Source organism: Danio rerio, chromosome 9 (genome assembly GCF_052040795.2).
Source record: "Danio rerio strain M-AB ecotype USA chromosome 9, GRCz13ab, whole genome shotgun sequence".
In the NCBI taxonomy this organism is placed as follows: domain Eukaryota; kingdom Metazoa; phylum Chordata; class Actinopteri; order Cypriniformes; family Danionidae; genus Danio; species Danio rerio.
In genome coordinates, this window is record NC_141029.1 from 39662701 (window position 1) to 39686041 (window position 23341).

The 23341-nt window shown below is 36.2% G+C and overlaps 1 protein-coding gene and 1 long non-coding RNA gene across 5 annotated transcripts in view; one reads left to right on the forward strand and one right to left on the reverse strand.

The window, feature by feature from the left end:
• LOC137496491 (uncharacterized) overlaps positions 1-2876 on the reverse strand; it is a 65319-nt gene extending 62443 nt beyond the window's left edge. For all 3 annotated transcript variants that reach the window (XR_015499740.1, XR_015499741.1, XR_015499742.1), the window contains exons 1-2: positions 2749-2876; positions 235-335 (exon numbers count right to left, since the gene is read on the reverse strand). This is a non-coding gene — a long non-coding RNA (uncharacterized LOC137496491). The remainder of the gene's footprint in view (positions 1-234; positions 336-2748) is intronic.
• The window catches only part of pdia5 (protein disulfide isomerase family A, member 5), an 84493-nt gene extending 62559 nt beyond the window's left edge, over positions 1-21934 (forward strand). The window contains 4 exon segments of one of the 2 annotated variants that reach the window (NM_001113576.1): positions 2787-2917; positions 10968-11038; positions 19679-19813; positions 21408-21934. In NM_001113576.1, the coding sequence (NP_001107048.1) occupies positions 2787-2917; positions 10968-11038; positions 19679-19813; positions 21408-21488 (418 nt within the window). In that variant the 3' untranslated portion in view covers positions 21489-21934. 2 annotated transcript variants of the gene reach the window in all.
• The last annotated feature ends 1407 nt before the right edge of the window (positions 21935-23341 follow it).

Sequence of the window (23341 nt, forward strand, 5' to 3'; positions counted from 1 at the left end):
CGACCTGGAGATGTTTTTCACGCATTACCAAACTTCACACTAAGAGGGCCACCCAACTGACAGGGGGTTCAGTCAATGGGAACGTGCTCTCAAAAACATGCACTGACTGATTCTTCAGAGTGACCTGCGTGTGGGCTGGGAGTCTTGAAAATGTACTTTTACACTGCTGTCTCCCTTGACTCTTTGGGATGTGTTCAACGGAGCTTGACTTCAATCAATCACTGCTAAACTGACCTCTCAGTGGAAGAGCTTGCCCTTGCTTTGATCGTGGAGCAGTCCTGCTGTGCGGGCATCAGCTGGGAGTTTAAGAGCCATCACACTGGTCCCAGAACAGCCTGTAGTCAGATGCATAACATTACTGCAGACTTGTAGACATGCAATATAGCAATGTCATGGGACATAAGAAGTTATGAGAGCCGAAAAATAAAGAGCTATTTCTTCCAATATAAAAAATTTGCCATTAATTTAAACAGCCTCAGGCCATCCAAGATGAACCTTAAGAAATTATTTTTTTCTTCTACTCAAAATTTGGTCCTTGGTGATTCATATAGTGCAAGTCAATAGTAGCCATCACTATAAGATCCAAAAACATATCAGGGAATGCAAAATTTATACCTGTGGGTACTGACCATACATTGAGGTCTTTTGAACTGAATCGATAGTTCTGTGCAAGAAACTGAACATGAGTTACAACATTATTACCTCCAATCCAGCAGCCTCAGGCAAATGGAGAATGTCAGATTTTTCTTTGTGATCTCTCAACCTGGATACTCTTTCAGACGGTTCAGTCGATTAAGTAGACTTTAAGAAGACTCCGTTCAAATGAATGATTTGTTTTTTGAACCAGGCATCATTTAAGACCATTTGCCTGAGGCTGTGGATAACAGGTAGTGATGTTGTAAATGATATCCAGTTGCAGTTTAGTTTGTTTCTACCTGAAAGTGCACTCATGTTTTGACCTGTTAAGTTAATTTGTCCTGTGAATTATTTGTATATAACAGAGCAAACATGTTTGTATATAAACAGAGCAACAAATTTTTCACAGTATTTCCTATAATATTTTTTTCTTCTGGAAAAAATCTTATTTGTTTTATTTTCGGCTAGGATAAAAGCAGTTGTTAATATTTTTAAAACAATTTTAAGGTCAAAATTATTAGCCCCCTTAAGCTTTTTTTTAATTATCTACAAAACAAACCATCGTTATACAATGATTTGCCTAATTACCCTTGCCGAGTAAACCTAGTTAATCATTTAAGTGCAACTTTAAGCTGAATAGTAGTATCTTTAAAAATATGGCAAATTGGCAAAATCATGGCAAAGATAAAGGAATTCAGTTATTAGAAATGAGTTATTAAAACTATTATCTTAAGAAATATGTTGAAAAAAATCCTCTTTACATTATTCTTTACAAAAATTGGGTAAATAAAAATACAGGGGGCTAATAATGCTTATTTCAACTGTAAATGTACAAACCCTATTTTAAAAATACTCTAAAATGTGGTAAAGATTTACAATTTTCACATAATTTCACGTCACGTGATTCTTTATAAATCAGTTAAATGCACAGATATTTTGTGTACATTTTTAGTATGCATTATTGGTGTTAAAATAGTTCCATTGCTTAATATGTTAATTAAAATCTTAATAAATAGTTCACATCAATACTTTCTCAGAAACACAATGATTGGAGCCACAATGTGACTTTTCTTTTTTCAGTACAACATTAAAGCGATAGAACACCTGAAAAAAAAAAATTCCTTACCATTTTAAGAACGTCTTTGCTTTGTTGAACACAAAACAAGAAGAATGTTGACATAGTAAGAAAAAAAAAAGTCTGCTTTTTACCCAAAATTTTTTAGAACGGCGTGGCTCAGTGGTTAGCACTGTTGCCTTACAGCAAGAAGGTCGCTGGTTCGAGTTCGACTGGGTCAATTGGCATTTCTGTGTGGAGTTTGCGTGTTCTCCCACGTTCACGTGGGTTTCCTCCGGGTGCTCTAATTTCCCCCACAGCCCAAAGTGAATTGGATGATATACGAGTGTGTGTCTGAATGGGTGTATGGATGTTCCAAGTACTGGGTTGTGGCTGGAAGCGCATCTGCTACCTAAAACATGTGCCAGAATAATTGGTGGTTCATTCCTCTTTGGAAACTCCAGATAAATAAGGGACTAAGCCGAAGGAAAGTGAATGAATGAATGAATGAATGAATGAATGAATGAATGAATGAATGAATGAATGAATGAATGAATGAAAGAACGAATGTGGGTAAATGATGAGGACATTTTATTTTTGGGGTGAACTATCCATTTAAAGTAGATTTTTAGCTGAAAGCATCAATGGCTGCCTGCACAATAAGAGTTAAAAAGGCAAATACAAATATTTTATAAGCAAAACTTAAATTATTACCTGTGGCCTAAGCATAGTTTAAAACTTGCGTCTGAGCTGAGATTTTTTTTAATATAGAGTGAAGATGACCATTTAACTGAAACTGTTAATTAAAGGTAATGATCTAGGTAATGGTGTCTGGATAGTTACTTATTGTTGTTTTATTTTTATCTTTATTTTAATAATTATTTTAAGTAATGTAAATTCTGTGGCTTAAATATTTTTTAAACCATCCAGTTTTGATGAATTTATACGCAACAGCTTTTAATCACTATATTAACCTGATAATTTGAATGTATTATTATCTAGAAACCAAACATGATGTAATTGTTGCAGTTCCAGATATCTCCTTCCCAGCGGCTCACCTATTATCTCACAGGCTCTCTTTCTCTCTTGCTCTCAGTCCCCAGGCTCCACCTCCTCCAGAAAAGTCATGGGATGAGATGCCGTCCAGCGTGAGCCACCTGGGAGCCGAAGATTTCAGGGAATCGCTGAAAAAGAAGAAACACGCCTTGGTCATGTTTTATGCTCCATGTAAGCCTTCTGTTTTTTCTAAAATACTGCAGCTGTAGTTTATGTCTCAAAGCACGTATCCAGGCTCCTATCAATCCTTTAGTCAGAGTTATAGGCAAATGAGTCCAAATTTTAGTGCATTCTCCTAAAGCAACATGTGCGACAGCAATTATTTGAAGCTCTGAAATGTGCAGGTGGCGTAACATCTGCTTAATGGCACCGTAGCTTCCTGCATATAATGTTTTATTTCAATGGTTTAAGTAGGCATCAACAGTTAAATATGATGTATGCATATCTTTACAATTCTGAACCATTACAAATGTTTACCATAAAGAAACAAAAGGAGATTAATTATTGGTGTCTTTTAATAGTCAGTTGCTATTTGTGAAATGCAATTCTTTTCAATTCACCTTAGTTATATAGTGCTTTTTGTATTACATATTGTTCCAGACTAGCTTTACAAAGAATAGGGCCCTAACAAAGACTCTTAATGAACAAGACAAAGGTAGCTGCTGCAAGGAAGAAGAAATATGACAGACTAGTTAAGGCAGCTCTCATGACTGCAATGCTCTAGATTTATTTACTTAAATTGTGAAGTATTCATACATATTGCATTATGAACATCATTTAATTTAGGGTGATTTTGGCAACACTTATACAACCCTTATACTAATACCTTCACACTGTGAATTATATAATGTAAAGTTGTATGCTAGCATTTAATCTGCGAATAGTGGGATGCTACGTAGTTTATGAAATCGAAAATAATCCAGCTAGATTTGACATGACGCTGCTTTGTTTACTGCAGTAACCAAAGCAACACCGTTATTTTATGCTGTTCTAAGGGCACCACCTGCTGGATTTGCATTTTATTTTGTATGTGAATAATGTTTTAGTTTAGGATTAGTTTCTTACAATCAGTATTTATCAAATACACGGTAAGTTAAAATGTCACCAATGTTAACAGTTGAAACCTAAAGGGCCGATGAGTTTTAATGTTTTAAATTTCAGTCTCTGATTCCTGTACATACCCTGATAAAGCAGTTTATAACTACATATACAAATGCTCTATTCTTGACTTATAAGCACATTTAACATTGCTTAATAATTGTTTTCATACTTTGTTCATGATTCTTTTTTACTAATTTGTTTTGCATTATTTACTAACCAGTTATTTAGTAATAGTTGGTGCTATTTTAAGATGATTCTGAATGCGTTAGTAATTGAATAATAAACTATTTAAATGAACATTTATAATTCTAATTATTCAGGCATATAGTAATAGTTATTTTGTATGTTAATAAATGCTTTATTAACTCAACTTCATTCAGGTATGTGAACTAATCCAAAGTGAGGACTATTTATGCTTTATAAATCCCTTATAAATGACAAAGGCTTGGTTATATTCTAAACAGGAATAAAAAAGAAAACAAACTTTTACTTTGTTCATTTCTATTCTCATTTGTGTATCTTTAAATGAATAGAAATAAATAAAGTCATTTATTTTCTATTTATTTTCTCTAAATTATTTTACTTAATAATTTATTTGCTAATGCTAATATCTGTGGTCTTTTTATATATTGTACAACTGCGCCATCTGCCCCAGATCGTTCCCAACTCATTGTGACACTCTTCCAATTTGCGCAGATGCTACAATGCATTTGAAACGGTTTTGAAATCTGGCCAAGCAGTCGTCTGGTCTGCACGTTGTCACTAGCAAGAAAGCAGTGATGAGCAACAGCCAATGAAATTGCTAGAGAAGGACTATAGACAGCCGAAAACAAAACATCAAACTGCTGCCCACGTCTTCCTCAACACTGTCTCATCCTTTTTGGCATTCAGTTCATTTTCTTTTCTTTTCTTCATGTTGCTTGTTGACTTGTTGTCAAGAATTGCAGCGTTGCTATGTGTTTGAGTTTGTGTGTAAACAAATCTCCGGATCATAGCAATAGTCAGGGAGACGGATCTTGTCATTTGATGCACGTTCTCTGACATAAAACATAAAACAAGAAACCGTGTGCAGGTAATTACGCTTTATAGTGTATTTTATCACATACTAACTTCAGTATTGTTAATATACAGCACTACAAAAAAAATGTCAGAGACCATTTGAAAAGTCATAGGTTCTTATTCCTTAGTCCTGCTTTTAATAACTTAAAGAGATATTCAGCATAGTTTACCAGGATTTCTTTATCATATATAACGTTAAAAATATTATTGAATTACTCTTGGAGTTTTTTTGTTTTGTTTTTATTTTAAATTAATACTTTTTGCAGTGAAAACTGCCGACATGGCATTAAAAAATATGACATGGTGTTATTTTTAAATGCGCTCAAGCCCACTTCAATCTCCAATCAATTTTTAAAGGCCCTCCAGTCTAATATTTTGTCTAAAATGTTTTTATGAAATGCTCATTTAAACCTTTATTTATTAATATATTTAAAGATATTAATATAATATATTAATAGATTGCAAAAGACCAGCTTCTGCTTTAAACTGGACTGACTGAATATTAACGATGAAATATCTACTATTTAAAAGTATGCAAATGTATAGACAAATGTAAAATACAGTAAAACACCCTAAATGTCGATCTGGTAGCGGTTGAGTTTGCAGCTAGATATTATGGGGAGATCGCTGACAGGAACAGTGAACAGCTCCACAGAGAACAGGAGCAAGTGCATAACTTTGATCATTTTAATATAGCAAATTAATATTACAATCCAAAAATGATAGTACAACATTGAGGGTTAATCTTAAGCTATCTCACGGCCCACCTGCAGGATCGCTGAGGCACACTAGTGGGCCGCGGCTCACTGGTTGAGAATCCCTGCTCTAAACTAACATAGTTTTGTTTTTTTAATTAGGAAGAAATGCTGTCCATAGTTTACAGAATAACCATAAAAAAACATTTGAATCAAACACAAAACTATAAAAAATATATGATTCCAGAAAAACTAAACATTTTAAATGGCATCTTATTTTTTTCCCATGTCTGTACAGTATGCAGAGGCACTGCAGTAATAAAAACTGGAGAAGAGGAAATATGCCTAATTTGTCATAATCATAATACAGAAAAAAGGCCATTTTCTGTATTTTCTTTTGTAATTAATCATTTTTAAAGGTAAAATATAAGCTGGATTTTTTTTCTTTTTTGCACGTTAAACAATAGCCTGACTCTTTTTCTTTGAAAATTACATCAGTGATTTGACTTCTCTTCATTATGAGCAGCAACACTGCTAGTTGTGCATACAATTGTTAACATAATTTCATATTAATATGGCCTTTTTGTTATCATAACTGGGGCGTTTCACATAATTGCAGCGTGTAATCAATGAACAATGCTGTAATTATTTTCCATTAGACTGAATTGTATCACACTCAATATCCACTGACCTCTCAGTCTCACTGGATCCTCTACATACAGCTTCATTTTTCATGTGATTCAACTGAAAAAAGCCATTTTTGTATTGCATATTAAAGACCGTTAATCAAAACAGTTAATTAGTGGAATAAATGTTGGTTTGAATAGAGAAGTGATTGATTTAAAACCATGCTATGCCAAGATTGAATGATTCATTCAGTGTTGCTTTGTTCTGGTGAACGGCACCATTCAATGAGCATACAGTGGGCAGCTTTCATTGCAACAGAAGCAACTTTTTTTTTAGTTAATGATAAGGCATGTCTTTGCATTTGAACTGAAGGCTTAAATATCACCTAGCCACCCTTGATAACAGTGGTAACACTTTGGAGCAAGCATGATAGTTGAAACAAGATGTTCTTAGAGGATATCAAGCAGACTCTAGGGCTTAGGATTTCATAAGCCTTCTGTCAGATGTCAATGTCAAGTTAGTACACCTCTAGTGCATTCTGGGAATGACTAGGGAGTAAAAGCTTCCGTGCACTGGAACATTTTTGACAATTTGAACGCCTGGGAGCTTATGAAATGCATTTTTATAACCCTTTTTTTTTCTATTTTCAGTTTCTGGACTCTGTTTTTTTGGTTGTAATAATTATGCGTAATCAAAAAGCATATCACAGTAATTGAAACATTCAATATAACAATAATAAAAAATTAATAATAACGAAATGTCATTTACTGTGCTTGTCAAATTCTGTTTTATACTTGTAATGATTAAAATGCACAAGAAGAACTGCACTGAAAAACTAATTTATTGGATTATTAAAAATTAATTTTTAAGGTGAGCAGTTGCAAACAATTTATATAGGCTAAATTTCATTCATTCATTCATTTTCTTTTCGGCTTAGTCCCTTTATTAATCTGGGGTCGCCACAGCGAAATGAACCGCCAACTTATCCAGCATATGTTTTTTACGCAGCAAATGTCCTTCCAGCTGCAACCCATCTCTGGGAAATGGGCTAAATTTCAACAAAGAAATTAAATTGAGTAAAGTTTAACTTAATTTGTTTGTTTAAATTCAGTCTGCAACCAATCACCTTAAAAAAAAACTTTAGTAAATCTAATGAATTATTTTTTTCAGTGTGTGCAATTATTCCTTGTAAATAACATTATTATTACATTAATACTGCAAGTAAAATCTACTATACAGTAGTTCAGTTCTTTTTGCTTAACTATTCCATTCTGTACCGATCCGGTCCAGCGGGCCAGTCATCATGAATGTAAATGCAAATGTGTCAGTCGTTGCCATGATAACACAAGTGTAATGTAAACAGCAATATGGACAGATCCCATGGTAGGGTGGCACCAGCTGATCATAAGTTCTTTCTTAAACTGGAATGTAAAGTCCACACTAGGGGCTTAGTAACTACTAGCTAGTTTGTAACTAAATTTATTCTTACTTCGGTTGCACCACATTAAGGAAAAGCGTAATTAGTAAGTCTTAAGCTCTCCGTAAAGTCATGCATAGTCGCATTCAAATTAAAAGCATTTAAATTGTTTAACTGCTTTAAAATTATGCAACTTATGTGTCTATTGATAATTGTCCAATATGAAAATTAAAGGACAAATTACATTTTTGTAGCACTTGTTTGAATAGTCAGCCACTAATAACAGATGACAAACACATCTGAGGTCCGTTCTTCGTACATGGATTACCCTGTTAGCTGGATTTGGATATTGACGATTTGACACGATCCAGGATCGTTTCGTTCTTCCAAGCTGATCCGAGAGTTGTTGTCATAGCAACAGTTCAGCTAGGTCAAACCTGATCGGGAGCAGGTTTAATTCATATAAACAGGATTAGATTGGCTCAGTTCAAACAAAGATAATAAAGTATGTTCCGAATTCTGATATTTTCTTACAGTAGTAGTTATATACACTTGGGAAAATGGTAAATATTTATATATAAAGTTATAGTTATTAATAAAATAAATAAAGTTATACATATATGAACTTTTTAAATCGCTTTAGTACAATGGAGTAAAAAAAAAAGCAATAATACATTTATGCAGTCATAAACATGTTTTGATAGTTAATATGCCAGTGATTTGATGCTTTACAAAAGTTGCAGATGCCTTTACCAATATCAAAATGCTTTTGTAAACATCCAGTTATTCTTTACACCGATTAAAAAACGGCTACTATAATAAAGAAAATCTTTTCTAAAGTTGAACTAAATACATTGATTTGCATTAAAATACATGATGAATACACCTGACACATGAAAGTGTAAAGCCTGCAGCTCACAACAAATGTGGAAGGTTATTGCGTGTCATATTTAACAAACTGTTTACTGCAAATTTAATGTAATTTTGCTCACATGGATAATTGAATATTAATCAGATGATGTCATTACGCTGCTGTTACGTCAACCAATCGTTGCCTTGCTGATCATGATTTCGAGGATCGATAAATCTGTCCTTCACAACACACGCAGAAATCTCAGATCAGTTTATCCAGACATTCTAATCTGATTCGCGAACTCGTTTGAAGAACCAAATTAGCGAGAGATCAGTTATCGAGATGAAAAGATCCCGGATCTGCCAAATCATCTTAGATCATTTAAGCGAGGTACGAAGAACGAACCCCTGCTTTGCGAGCCATGAATGCAGGTGAAATACACATGAAGTTCTCAAAACATTAAACTTGAATTTTATTTTTATATCTTACACATGCAAGAGAAAATATCAGGAAGAAAAACTCAGTCATGAAGAAATTCTCATTTTAATTGACGGCTACAATAAACACAAAAGACTTCTTGGAAAAAATAAAACTTTCCTTTCACAAACCGAAGCAAATGTGAGATTTGGGAGGAAATTATGGCTGTGAGTAGAGGAACATCGTTCTTCATTATGATCGCGAGCTCCTCAATGTAAACTACTCTTGCTGTTGTCTCTTTTCTACCGTTATACATTGGGGAGGCTGCAGTAAATATTTAGTTGGAATGTAGCGTTACGTTTAAACTAAGTTCAGTGGTACAACACAAAAATATTTAGTAATGTGTAAGTTGTAACTTATAGTGTCCCTTTAAGTCACAACTAGGCTACGTTTTAACTTGCGCACTGCTGGTGCAACCTGCCCCATATTACTACTTTTTGGACTTTTTACTTTCATAATTATCAGAAAAAAAGAAATTGCACACTTCTGCTTAACCAGCCAAACTGCCAGTCGACCAACAGAGTGGTGACGTCACATACACACGCACTTTACCAGCATGATTGTCTAGCCGTTTAGAATTATAGGCCTAGAATTGTTTGTAATTGTAGTGAGCCATACTAGGCTCATGTAGAAGCACAACTAGGGACCATTTGGCCTGAAAAGCAACTCATGATTTCTGTTCATATGGAGGGATTTTCTGTGTACTGTTCATGATATGACAATAAATTTTCTCATTAAAATGTTAAAATGCTCATGAAGTGACTAACATCATGCACGTTTGAGTATTAGTGTAGTAAATGAATGAATGAATCTGCAGTACATGCAGACTTTATATTTAAATGAGTAGAGTTTTTGCTTTTCAGTTTTCACAGACATTTGTCTTTTTAGCACTACTTCTAATTTATGCATGCGCAATTCGCCACATTACTGTTTTATTATCCATCCACATTTTCTGCATCAGTGCCCTCAACACCCTAAAAATTGTCCTCAAGGCACTGTGCGTTCTACTGAACTAGAGAGCCGATAGAAACGCACCCAAAATTTCTTCTTGCATATGATGAAAAATGATTATGTGCTGTTATTTTAAATTTAGCCTTGAGTTCTTGCTTAGCCTATCTAACTGGGCACCGAGACAGACTGGCATCGACCTTGCATGAGTCTGGAGGTCTGCCCAGCCTTTCTTCTCCACATATAATAGCAACATGAGCCAAAAGGGAAGGTACGCAACTTTGTGCTCCATTATTTATAATGACCCTCGTGCGTCTTAAATTAGATGCCTTGTTCCTCAAACAAACAGGCCTTTGTTTGCAGCCCTCCAAATTATAACCGTGCCATTAACTGCCATTTAAAAATCACCAGCGTTCCAAAAGTGAGCTCGCTTACTTGAGTAACTTTCTTTTTGAAGATGTAAAGCACCACAGATGTGCGCAAACAAGATTTCGTGACAAGCTAAACTCGTGCAGTAAATGGGAAGGTTGTCCCATGGCTACGTAGCCTCACCATTTGGCAAGGTTTAGCTTAAGGCAGCTGTTTATTTAATGGAGCTTGTTCATTTGTAACATTTCACACCAAATGCCATGCATAATTCATAAGAATAACACCCGCAGTATCAAAACCACCTCAAAAGAACATGATAGAAATTAAAGTTTAGGAGTTCTGAGAGTAGAAACTCTTGCTGATTCTTCAGGAAGTTTGATGGACATACACTGCCTCAGGAAAGCTCCCGTTGGGCTGTCTGAGAGAATAATAAATCTACCTTTGACATGCTGTACCATTGAATTTTGACATTTCTTACCTGCTACACACAGACAGTGATGGATTACTTTGTTTGATGTTATTGTCTTAAGTTATTCAATCATTGTGTTGGGTTCTTTCGCTTTAGTTTTCTTCTCTATTTGTGTATGCTGGTGTATATCACCTCTTGCTGTTTGTTCTCTGCAATATAAGGTGAGACAGCTCGATGAATGCTTGTCTCTTGTTGTTTTTCCCCAGGGTGTCCGCACTGCAAGAATGCCGTCCCTCATTTCACCACAGCAGCAGAGATGTTCAAAGAAGACCGTAAGGTGAGGCTCGGCACCATTAAGGAGATTTCCAGACACTCAAAATAACAAACGTTTTCAAACGACTTCCAGGTTCTGTCAGACGCAATCAAGATCTCTCTCTTGTTCAGACAGCCTCCACACATCTCTTTTCATCTCCAGAACATCTTCAAGGTCTTCAGTGTCATAGTCTCTGTGCTGTCTGATGCTGTTGACCTTCAGTCCTTTACCTTGCTCTTTATCTATCTAGATTTTTTTCTGTTGATCTTACTATTGAAGTATGTTGGAGATTATGCTGCCAGGTCAAGTTTTGTCAGTTAAGTCAAGTACTCATTGTAAAACTCAGCCTCTTCGTCCTTGTAAAGACTCGTGTTGGCGTTTGGTGCTTGTGGTGAAGTTATACATTCATAATTTAGTGAATTGGTCCTTTTGAAATTTGCAAGGTGTATGATTGTTTTCGGAGAAGTTGCATTTACTTGATTTTAAAAATGCAGTTCCTGATTAAATGAAGGCATACTTGATTTAAGTATGGCTTTTTTTTGTAATTGCTGAAAAAATTGAGAATTGTTATTTGTATCATTTCTTAGGGCTGTGCAATTAATCGAAAATCTGATTTCGATTTTGATTATGGCTTCTAACAATTATGAAAAACCATTAATCGAGATAAACGATTATTCCATTATTTACCGCCCCCTGTCCAGTTGTCCTCACTTGTTGCTCTTAAAAGCGAGAAAGACCACATGCTTATGTATGTGCAGACAGTCAGAAGCATGCGGTCTGCACTTGGTCTCATTCACACATTGTGACGAGCAGAGAGCACACGCATCTAAAGTCATTAACGTGAGCGCTTTTATGGTCAAATAGGTGTCAAAACGCGGTGTTTAGTGATTATTCATATTAACCCTCATTTTGTAATAAACCTCTCCACACCACCACCAGTGTGCAGCATCCACTTGGATGATGCGACAGCTGCCTCAGGGCAACAGCTCCAGTGTACTTACCACACACCAGCTTTTGAGGGAGTGGAGAGACAGTGATATAGCCAATTTGGTGGATGGGGATGATTGGGAGGCAATGATGAATAAAGACTGATGGAGGGAATTTGGCCAGGACACCGGGGTTACAACCCCTACTCCTTATGAGAAGTGGCACCACTCTTAAAAACACTTAGCTGTGATCACTTGATAGCACTTCTGCAATGCTGCATTTTACCTATTTGAACATTCTTCAATTGTCTGTGCATTTATTTATTATAACATCTGCACAGCATTTCTCTTAAAGCAAATGGTCAGCAGCAATCTTATTGTGTGTGCACGCATTGAAGATAACAAAAGAAGGTTTGATTGAAAATTTGAAAACAAGATTGCAAACCACTATGGATTAGGTGTACACAAAGCCCTTTTGGTTCTCAGTACAGTGTAAATACACTCACTGGCCACTTTATTAGGTACTAGTACTGGGTTGGACCCCCTTGTCATCAGAACTGCCCTAATCCTTCATGGCATAGATTCAACAAGGTACAGGAAATATTCCTTAGAGATTTTGGTCCATATTGACATGATAGCATCACGCAGTTGCTGCAGATTTGTCGGCTGCACATCCATGATGTGAATCTCCCAGTCCACCACATCCCAAAGGTGCTCTACTGGATTGAGATCTGTTGACTGTGAAGGCCATTTGAGTACAGTGAACTCATTTTCATGTTCAAGAAACTAGTCTGAGATGATTCACGCTTTATGACATGGCACGTTATCCTGCTGGAATTAGCCATCAGAAGATCAGTACACTGTGGTCATATGGGGATAGACATAGTCAGCAATATACTCAGGTAGGCTGTGGCATTGACAGGATGCTCAATTGGCACTTATGGGCCCAAAGAAAATATCCCCCACACCATTTTACCACCACCAGCCTGAACTGTTGATACAAGGCAGGATGGATCCATGCTTTCATGTTGTTGACACCAAATTTCATGTTGTTGAGCCTATGTGAATTGTATCCTCAGTTTCCTGTTCTTAGCTGACAGGAGTGGCACCCCGTGTGGTCTTCTGCTGCTGTAGCCCATCTGTCTCAAATTTCGACGTGTTGTCCATTCAGAGATTCTCTTCTGCATACCTCGGTGTAACAAGTGGTCATTTGAGTTACTTTTGCCTTTCTATCAGCTCGAACCAGTCTGGCTATTCTCCTCTGCTGGCTGTGGATGAAAATCCCAGTACTTTAGCACTTTCTGAAATACTCAGACCAGCCCGTCTATCACCAACATGCATGCCACGTTCAAAGTCACCTTTCTTCCCCACTCTGATGCTTTGTTTGAACTGCAGCAGATTCTTTTGACCATGTCTACATGCCTAAATGCATGAGTTGCTGCCATGTGATTGGCTGATTAGAAATTTTTGTTAAAGAGCAGTAGAACACTAACTAAATTGGCCGGTGAGTGCATAAAAAAACAGCTCTTTTCTTGAAGCAGTTAAACTTAAGTTTTGCTATAAGTAGATCATATTTTCCATTTAGCAGAAGTTTGTCAATAGTATTTCATATCATTATGCTGCTCTCAAACCAAACCTGTCACTAGTCTTGAAGTCATTATTGAGTTTTGCTAGTCACGTGACATCCGTTATTCTGTCATGGTTGCAAACCAGTTGCAACATAATCAAAGTAAAAAGCTAATCATATTGAAGTGGAGACACTTCCTCACATGAAGTTTTTTTTTTTTTTTTTTTGGTTCTATTCTCATCTCGCATACACATCATGCTTAGAGTTGGCTGTTATCTGTGGCATTTTGTTGAAGATTTAAAACATGAAGTCTTGTAATGTGGGCTTGGCCCAAATTTACACATTGCTTTCACTTTGAGGAGTGCCGATGTTTCCACTTTTTTCCCACTTCAGACACATCTTTCTGAGCAACACTCCATATGAGATCTACTCGCTGACATTTCATCATTCTCTAAATCTTTCCTCTTTCTCCACAAACTTCTTTGAAAGTAGCTGGCTCTCTTGGATCTTCAGGGGCCTATAAAAACATTTCCCTTGGCTTCAATAGCTGCAGAAATTTGTCACTGGCCAAAAGCGGGTGATGTTGAATTGTTGTTTGCAAATGTCTGTAATTCATCAGGCACAGCGTCAGTCCTCTTTAATTTCCTTAAAGCTCTTAAGTTTAAACTCACGCATAATCGTTATTCAGATGAACGGCATTTGGAAATTGACTTTGCCAAGATTCAAATGGAGCCCGTTCCGAGAGTTTCTGTCTTAGAATTTAAGCCAACGCCCTTAAAGATGTTATTGAAAACAGATATTGTCTTAAGAATAAAAGCTCTGTTCATGAAGCTCCATCTGCTGGTTTTTCCAAACATTGAGCTACATTCTTTAATAAACAGAGTTTGTTTCCTCACATAGACAAACTACCTTGAGCTGGACTCATCATTTTGATCCACATGAGCATTACATTTGCGCATTGCTTTATTCTGATTGGTTGATCAATGTTCAAAGGTATGTAATTTATGTAAACAAAAAGCTATGAAGTAGTTCAAGCACAACCACATTATAGTTCCTTATTACTGAGCAAATTAACTAAAACTCATAAAGACAACAACCAAGCAAACAACAGGATGAGAACTTACACTGTACAAATACACACTCACGCAAACCATAACACACATGAACTTTGTTGTATTAAATTTGCGATCAACTTTTGCAAGAAAATAGTTTAAAACCCCTTAAAAAAACATGATCTTCAGATTTACAATTATGTTAAAATCACGTAAAATATTTGCACATTTGAAACGCTTGAATAGGATCATGTAAGCTTTCTATAGTGAAACTTTAACAAATGTGCTCCACACTGTATGGCTTTTCTGTAAGTGACTGAAAAGCTACATGACATCTCAATAGAGTGGTGTAGTCTTGCGTAGCCAGTTCTTCAGGCTTGTGACAGAAGGTCTGGACATCTTTGCCGCTTTCATTGACCCAGGACCACTCTGCCTGACATGTAAAGCAAGCAGTCAAAGCTCGCTTTTATCAGCCTTGTGTTTAGGGTAGTGGAAATTTCTACTGTGATGTCCCTAACTGACCAGAGTTCAAAACTCTAGGATGTATTTTAAAGGCTTTGGGTCTAACTACACATACAGTATTTTTGAAAACCCAGTGTATAAATGGTCACTAAACAGTGCTTGTTAACACAACAGCTTCAGGACATCATGACAGTTTTGTTTCTAAGTGGATCTTTAAAAACACATTGTATATTTCCAATTAGATAATGCATTTAAAGTGTCTAAAATCTTTCATATTGTGTGTGCCATATGCTTCAGATGTTCAGCTAGGCCTCTGAGGGCTTGATGTCTGAGGCTGAGACAAAGCGCAGTGTCACTGTTTTACAAGCAGTTCAAATTACAGACTCGCTTTTTTCCATCTTTTTCACACATACATACACACCCGTATAACTTGTATATCAACAATAACTTATTTGGCATCACAAGCCTGGAATAAGATGCATAAGAAATGACAATGGTTTAAGGAGAAAGGACTGGCACATTTCTTAGGGAAAAAACATCTAACTAATGTCTTGAGGTTTGGAATAATTGAGTCTGGACTGTTGAAATTATTGAAAAATAATGCACACTCTACTTTTTCAATAATTCATTGACCCAACGTCAATTATTCCTACTTCATATCCTGTATATGAAACTGCTCATTCATTCACCTATGCATTATTCACTACATAGTGAATACTATATTTCTCTATATGGAAAAAAGGCTGTGACGTGAGTTACATAGAAAGGAGACAGAGAAAAGTACACTGCCGAGTTCTAATTTTCCATAAATGTCATTTTTTAATATATTTTTTTATTTATGACCTTTTTAAGCTACACAGTTGATGAATACAGAGATGTGCAAGAAAGGGTACCACTGCCACATTTATATTAAAGGTGCTGTATGTAGGTTTTTGACTTTTCTAATGCATAAAAATACTATAATATGTTTGCTGATATTTAAGAAACATGCTAAGTGAACATAATTGTTTGTCTGAAAAACAAGAAGTCAGATATTTTACTTTGAAAATGTGCATTACGTGCCGGAATTTTGCTTTTGTTTTGGTCATTTAACCCATCCAATGCTAGTTTGGCCAATTATATTTCAGCACCCCAGGTGTGATTCATTCATTTAGGAAGGTTTTTTAAAGTATGCGTCCGAGACTGAAATGTGACCTCCGGTGGACAGTAGCAGACTCTGAAATAAGACGCACATTCAGAGTCCCACATGAGGCTATTAATTATAAAATAATATAAATAATAAAAAAGTAAACATTAGGTGAGCAGGTTACATTGTAACCTTGTGTCCTAACAACACACTACGTGATGAGATTTGCAGTGATAAACAATTTGGCTGTTTAAACCAGATGCAACGCCACAGAAATTCAAATATAGACATTCAGAAGTACAGAATATTTCTCTTACTGTAATCCAGTGAAGGGGTAAGCTTTATAATCTAATTAATACATATTAAGCCTCTGTACCATTATTAAATGTACATGCTGAATCACTGATATGTGCTGGCTTGCACTGAGTCACAGTTCTAAAGTTCTATGCTGCTGCTTTCAGTAGTATGGCAATAAATGTCATGAGAAATGGCATCCAAACTCACATTATTAGCATTTAACACTGAATAAAGCACATGGGGTGTACCTGAGGTGATTATTGTTATTTATCCTGTTGTTCAGCTGCAAGAAATAGAAATCGTTTCTAAAATATAAGTTTCAGGTGTTGGTTGCCATTGTTTTTATTTAGAACACGACCTGAATTAGCCTTGAATCATCCTTCAGGCTTGATAGTCAGGCACATTTCTGTAGATGTCATCAATCTGGCAACCTGCACTTGCATGTGTTTCGAACCTGGTGTGCAATACCTAGTTTAACCACTGAGTGTCAAACTTACATACTGCACCTTTAAAATTGTATTGGGTTGACTAAATGTATATAAATAAAAAAGTTAAATAAAGTCATTCCTTAATTGCAATTAAATGAGCACTACAGTATATTATTCAAGACGAGACAATTCAGGTCTAGAACATATAGATTTGCATATCTCAAAAACCTATAACTAATTGCTATTCATTCAATTCTCATATTAGTTTTGATTTTGTTTGATTTTCAGATAATAAAAAAAAACATTTTTTGCTCTTTTGTGAGTTTTTTTCACCCCTTCCCATCAATGTTTATGCATTGCGATATCAAAGGAATTCTAGAGCAGTTCAGCTGTTGTATTTGCAAATGAACATGACTCTGATACATGAACAAAGGTTTGTTTAGATTGTATAAAACATTTGTGATTCTGGTTCCATTTAGAGCCCAATTATCTCCTCCTGTTTCCACTGTTCTCATTAGTGCACTTTGATGTACATTGCATTAGTAATCATCTTGAAAAGCCTTCTAGCATCGCAGGACTTAGAACCTCATTCCACCAATCCTTAAAGTAAAGCCCCTTTGCACGCTGTTGTTTTTGCTTGACTATTAAACAGTTTTTGTAGAAGAAGCTAACAGATACAGCCCAATTAAGTACAACATGCTTCAATTGTGAAAAAAAGACTAATGGTATAAAGCTTAGTCTTGGTTCAGATGTTCCTTTGTTGACCTGCTTTAACTTAATACCACCAAATTCAAAGGAAACAACTTATTTCTGTCTCTTCTGTAATATTCATGAGCTCACTGCCTGTTTTATTTCCTCTGCGCAATGACCTGGGCTCTTTCTCAGCGAGGTTGATAATTACTGTCTGAGAAAGATCTCTCTGCCTTTGTGAATGACTTTTTTAACCTCATCCATCTCATAAACCAACCTCTGTAAGCACAGAATCCTGAGTTTCCTCACAGGCTATGCGTCTTTTGTTGCTTACATCCGCTTATTGGTGAGGTTATAGCAAGATCAGTCAAGAGCCAGGGGGGTTATCCACCAACAAACAAAGATCAATACTAGAATTGGCTGACAACCAAATAAACAATCCCTTTCCTCTCCGTTTCCTGTTGTCAATGTAAAGACTGAATAATCACAAGCCACCAATGAAACCCTGTAATCTTTAGGGCCCTCTGATTTCCGCGATGGGTTCAGTAGAGCCGACCTACAGTTGAATCACCTCCTTCAACTTTGACATTTGCATTGAACAGAACTGAATCATCACTGAACAGATTCCAATCAATGTATCTGATTTTCTGTTGTTGCTTTCTGAGCTCTACAAAGCTGCTTTAAGCCAATCTGTACATTATATAGGACTGTCTAGAAAGGTGGGATTATGCAGTTTAGTCATAATAACTCAATTAGCTGTATAAAAGTGGAAATCTCAAGGCAATTAGACTTTTTTGAATGTCATTCATACATTTTAGTTTTATTTCCTCATCCTCTAATGAGGGTTGGGTTAAGGACTGGGGTTTGGTGGACTACATGGGGCAGGGCTATTCAATTAGTTTGTCATGGGGGCCAATTCATAACCCAGTGAGAGGCGACATGTGGAACGCACTAGACCAACTTGGACCATCACTGACTGACAGACCAACAAAGCCCAAGAGCTGACCATCAGCTTGGTGTGTGGCCCTAATAACCACAATATGCAATTAATTATTTGGAGTTGACTGAACTAATGTGATTGTAGTGCACCAAACACTGTTGCAATGAAGATAAATGCTTAGTTGTCCAAATAAAGCTTTGAGTTGTTTTCACTTTTTCTAGTGATGATATAAATCGTAGTTGGCGAAGCTAAAACACAGTTTGACAACACCTCATCATTGAAATAGGCTCTTTGCCAAGATACATTTATGGTTCAATTGTTTATGCCATCCTCTGATGTCCTGGGCATAAATCTGTGCTGCTGTTTAAATGTTGGGGTATTTGCTATTATTTTTTTCAGCGCTGCTTTAAATGGCATTTCTTGACAGAAATGTTTTACTCATTTTTCATTACCTTAGAGAAAAACGGCAGGCTAAATTCAGGACGTAGGGGTACAGCGAGCGAAACGGTTCAGTCAGTGCCAAAGCAGCTGTGCTGTTAGATTTCACAGCTACGTTTTCACACATTAAAATATCTACTCGAAAGGGCAAAGAACTATGATTTTAGGTGTTTTTGACTGCCAGCTTTGCGCTTTTATATGTTGCTGCCATTCTTTCTTAATTGTTTTTGCCATATCAGAAGAATGTTTATGTAAATGCCAATGGTAGTCAAGAAGATTCAAATGTGCAGTCATGCAGCCTTATAGATTATTGAGCAGTGTTTTACATCTCTGTAAATTAGAAACCCAAAGCATTGTTCAATTCAGTCCACACACACTATGCAATATGTATCTTTGTAGTTGTATTTCAAATTTATAGCTTTCTCTGGGGAAAGTAAATCCTCTCTTCGGTTTGGCATAGAGGGTCTCTAAGGGGCTCAGGAGCGTAAACAACAAAACCATGATCTGACAGCATATTTCACTACAGAATACATCCTGCACTGCTCATGTCTTTTTTTTTCTTTTTTTTTTACTTAAAAACATGCTTTTAAAAAATCTTGATGGATGCTACCACAGCTCTGTATAGATCAAATTATTAAAGTAATAGCATCTTATACAACACACTAAGAGAAATTAAGGGTACTTAGCCTATGATAGAACAGTTCCATGTCAAAATAATCCTGTTTTAATTTCTTTCAGATTGCATATGCTGCAGTGGACTGCACAAAGGGACAGAATCATGAGTTGTGTAAACAGGAGGGAGTTGAAGGCTATCCAACATTCAACTACTACAACTATGGAAAGTTCAGCGAAAAATACAATGGGGAAAGAGGGGTACGTGTTTTTTGTTTTTTAATGTGAGTGAATTAAATTTAATTAGGTGGCTATATTAGGGCATATTTGAATAATTGTCATTGCATGTGGTAAAGTATCTAAGCTCAGCTGTATTATTTTAGAAAAGGAATCTTTTACTTTCAATTGAAGCACAATGATCAATGTGTTTGAAAAAAAAATGTGTTATGTATCTTAGATTAGACGTTTTATTTTATTTTTATCTATTTTATTTTTAGTAGTATTTTAGTGCATTATTTTAAAGTAATGATAATGAGCCCAAAGTAATCTCACATACTGTATGCTTATCGTTACTTGAATCATTTTTTAATAACTGACAGGGGTGGTCTAGAGTGTAAATTTTAAGGCTTGGTTGTGTTCATAAGATGCAAAGCAATGTGTGTTCATGCTTCATTAATAAAAAAAATCCATTCTTTTATATATATATTCCTTACTTTGATTATATAGTTCTCAGCTAACATGAAAACTACATAGTTCCTCCGAAAGGCCCGCCCTCAAGAGGCTCTGATTGGTCAGATAACATAACGTGCTTTGATTTGCGGATTGGCTCCACATCACCAGGAAGCGTCATGCCCAATCACTAGCACGCTCTGTGCTTTGGCTCTGTAAATACTGTCAGTCAGTGTAGCCGTGTCAGTGTGTGTCTGAATCAGACAAGCTCTGAGGGAATAGTAAAGTTTGGATGGCATTTTAACTTTTTTTCTGCTCAAACATTACATCGCTTCTAGCTACGGCCCTTCGCTGCACGGGGTGTATGTGCGTGGTGAATGTGCATAACCTAAAGCGTCTTTGATCGCACTAACCCGGATGTATTTTTTGTAGTCCCCAAACTTAATTCGCTGTAGGCTTAGCTAAGCTAACTTTGTAAAAGTCATTGTTTCCCTTTGCGTTGAACTTTGCACATATTACATTGAGATGTTGTTTATATTCACACAGCTACATTATACATCAACTAAAGTTTAAAATATGATATCGTAGTGGACCACCCCTTTAATACTTTCACATAGTTTGAAATTCTTATTATTGGGTCATGATTAAAATATTTTTGGTCGTAATTAAAGTTTGATTAAGTTTGTTTTATTATTATTTAATGTATTTGTTTTTAATATTTAGTTATTTTTATATAATCCTAGGTCATAATTACTTTACTAAGCATGCATGGTCATATCCTGTTGCATTATCCTTTGCCTGAAGTAATCTCACATGTGTTTCTGGTGTTACCATTAATGAAATGATTTACAGATATGGTTGCTTTACTAAATTTATCCTTGTGAACGTTTGAGATGTACTGATTTCATACATCAAATCAAAAACAACTTGAGAACAAAAAAAAAATGTCTCAAAAAGATTTTTGTTTTGTTTACAATTGCCTCTTGATTTGACACTAAACTGGTAGTGGATGATGAGATTCCCCCCAATCTGCCAAGTGATTTGAGTGTCTAGAAAAGTGCTATATAAATGAAAGCTCTAGCGCTAAATGTTTGTCATACATTTCATGTATCCTTTTTTGCGGGATGAAAATGTTTTTAAATTAATGTTGTTTTTTTCTCATTGTGAGCACTGTCTATATCTACAGGAAGCTGGCTTTACTGGTTTCATGAGGAATCTCAGGGGCCGAGACCAAGAAAAAGTGGGCAAGCGGAAAGAGGAGCTCTAGTAGGGTGGGCGTGGTTCCTGACGGTGGGAGGAGCCTATCATTGCACTGTGACTTGGGCAGGGAAATCCCAGCACTGACGCCACAGACTTGAAACCTCAGCTAAAAAGGCTATTTTTTTATACAGCTGTGCCCTTATGTTTGTAATACCAATGTAACATCATCAGAACACTTAAGTTTAGCTTTTTGTTTAGTTTTTTTATTTAATTTTCCTCAGATATTTAGTGAAATTGTTTTTCCAAATACTGTGACTTCAGTTACTGAAATCCACACGTGAAATCTATGCAACACTGGACCCTCACTCGCCAGGGTCCCGTACATGTGATGGGAGGCTGGTGTTTAATGGGGAAAAGCAGTTATCGCCAGGAAACATCGCCATCACTATCATTCCAGTGGGGAGGAATAATGTGTACAATCGTATCTGCAAATATTTTTTGTTAAAAAAAAAAGAAAACAAAACAAAAAAGGGGGAAAAAATGCCGTATGACATCATGGTTTTGGACGACAAAAAAAGGTGAAGAAAGTTGTTGTAGCTGAACTTTGTGGCCTTAAATGTTTGAATAACTGTCGTTCAAATATTTTAATATTTTCAATACAATACTAGGGCCAAAATACAAGAGCAAATATAAGGACATGTATTCAAGCAAGTATTTTTTTTCCTCATGTTTTATTGTCAGTTGTGACAAAATAAAATGAAAAGAAAAAAAAGGAAATGCCAAAAAAAAGAAAAAAATCAAAGATCAAAATAATGTTTCCAAATTAATTCTGAAAGTTTAATTCATGACTATTGTAATTCTGGGCCCGTCACGTTCCGTTGTAAATGCTTATTTTAAAAAGTCTTGTCTGGTTTAATCGTCTAGTCTTGGTTATGTAGTCTGATTCTCGAATACACACAGACATTTCCTCTTCTGAGCATAGGAATGATACAGTAGGTGATGATGATGGGAACAGTAGATCATAATGGGAGCTGGTTTGCTTTAGGCATGTTGAGTGATGCTCATTTAACGCGTCTCGCTGGTTTAAACAGTGTAGCGCCGGAGGATCTGTTTTACTAGCTCTCTGCCAGATGTTGGCACTTGAAGAGATACCACAACCCTAACCAATATATCTGTGGCGACTGCACTATTGTGTGTGTATGGGTGTAAAACTCCCTGCTCTAGGCAGTATACATATTTAATGGTCTTGTAGCTGAACTTTTGTTGTATAATTCAGAAGGTTAGTTCGTTTCATTATGAATAAGGTTCTCAGGGATAACGAAACACAATTGAAGAGCCCTGGCGCTCGTTGTAATTTGCAATCCTGTTGGGTGTTCTTTATTCACATCGCCGAATTATGAATTGTTTACATGTGTCTTTGGGAGACGGAACACATTTAAAATAAAAACAAATCATTGAACAGGAATTCAGTTTACATTTCCTTGCCAAATTTGCGGCAAGAAGTATTGAATAAAATATGAGCCAAGGAACGCTGATGCATAGATGTCAATTTTATGCAAGATAATGGCTAAGTTCAGAATACTGGCTGTAAGGGTATGTGTGATTACATGCTGAGTCTGTAGCCGAGCGTAAAAGGAGCTTAATGAGGGGAAGGGGTACGGATAGCTTGTCAGAATATGTTTGGTAATGGTCCAAAACGACGGATACAATGAATGAATGAACGCTTGCTACATGCCACTGCTGTCCAGACATGGTTCGTTTGAGCATTGACACTTACATCAATATTTGGATGGTCAGGAGCCTTCGCTGGGCTCCTTTGAGTTAGTCTCTTGTAGAAAAGTCTGATTTGTCTTATCCCAAAGGTCTGTGGAATGTCGGAGCTACGCAATGCCAAGAAGTCACTGTCGCCTTTATTTTCTT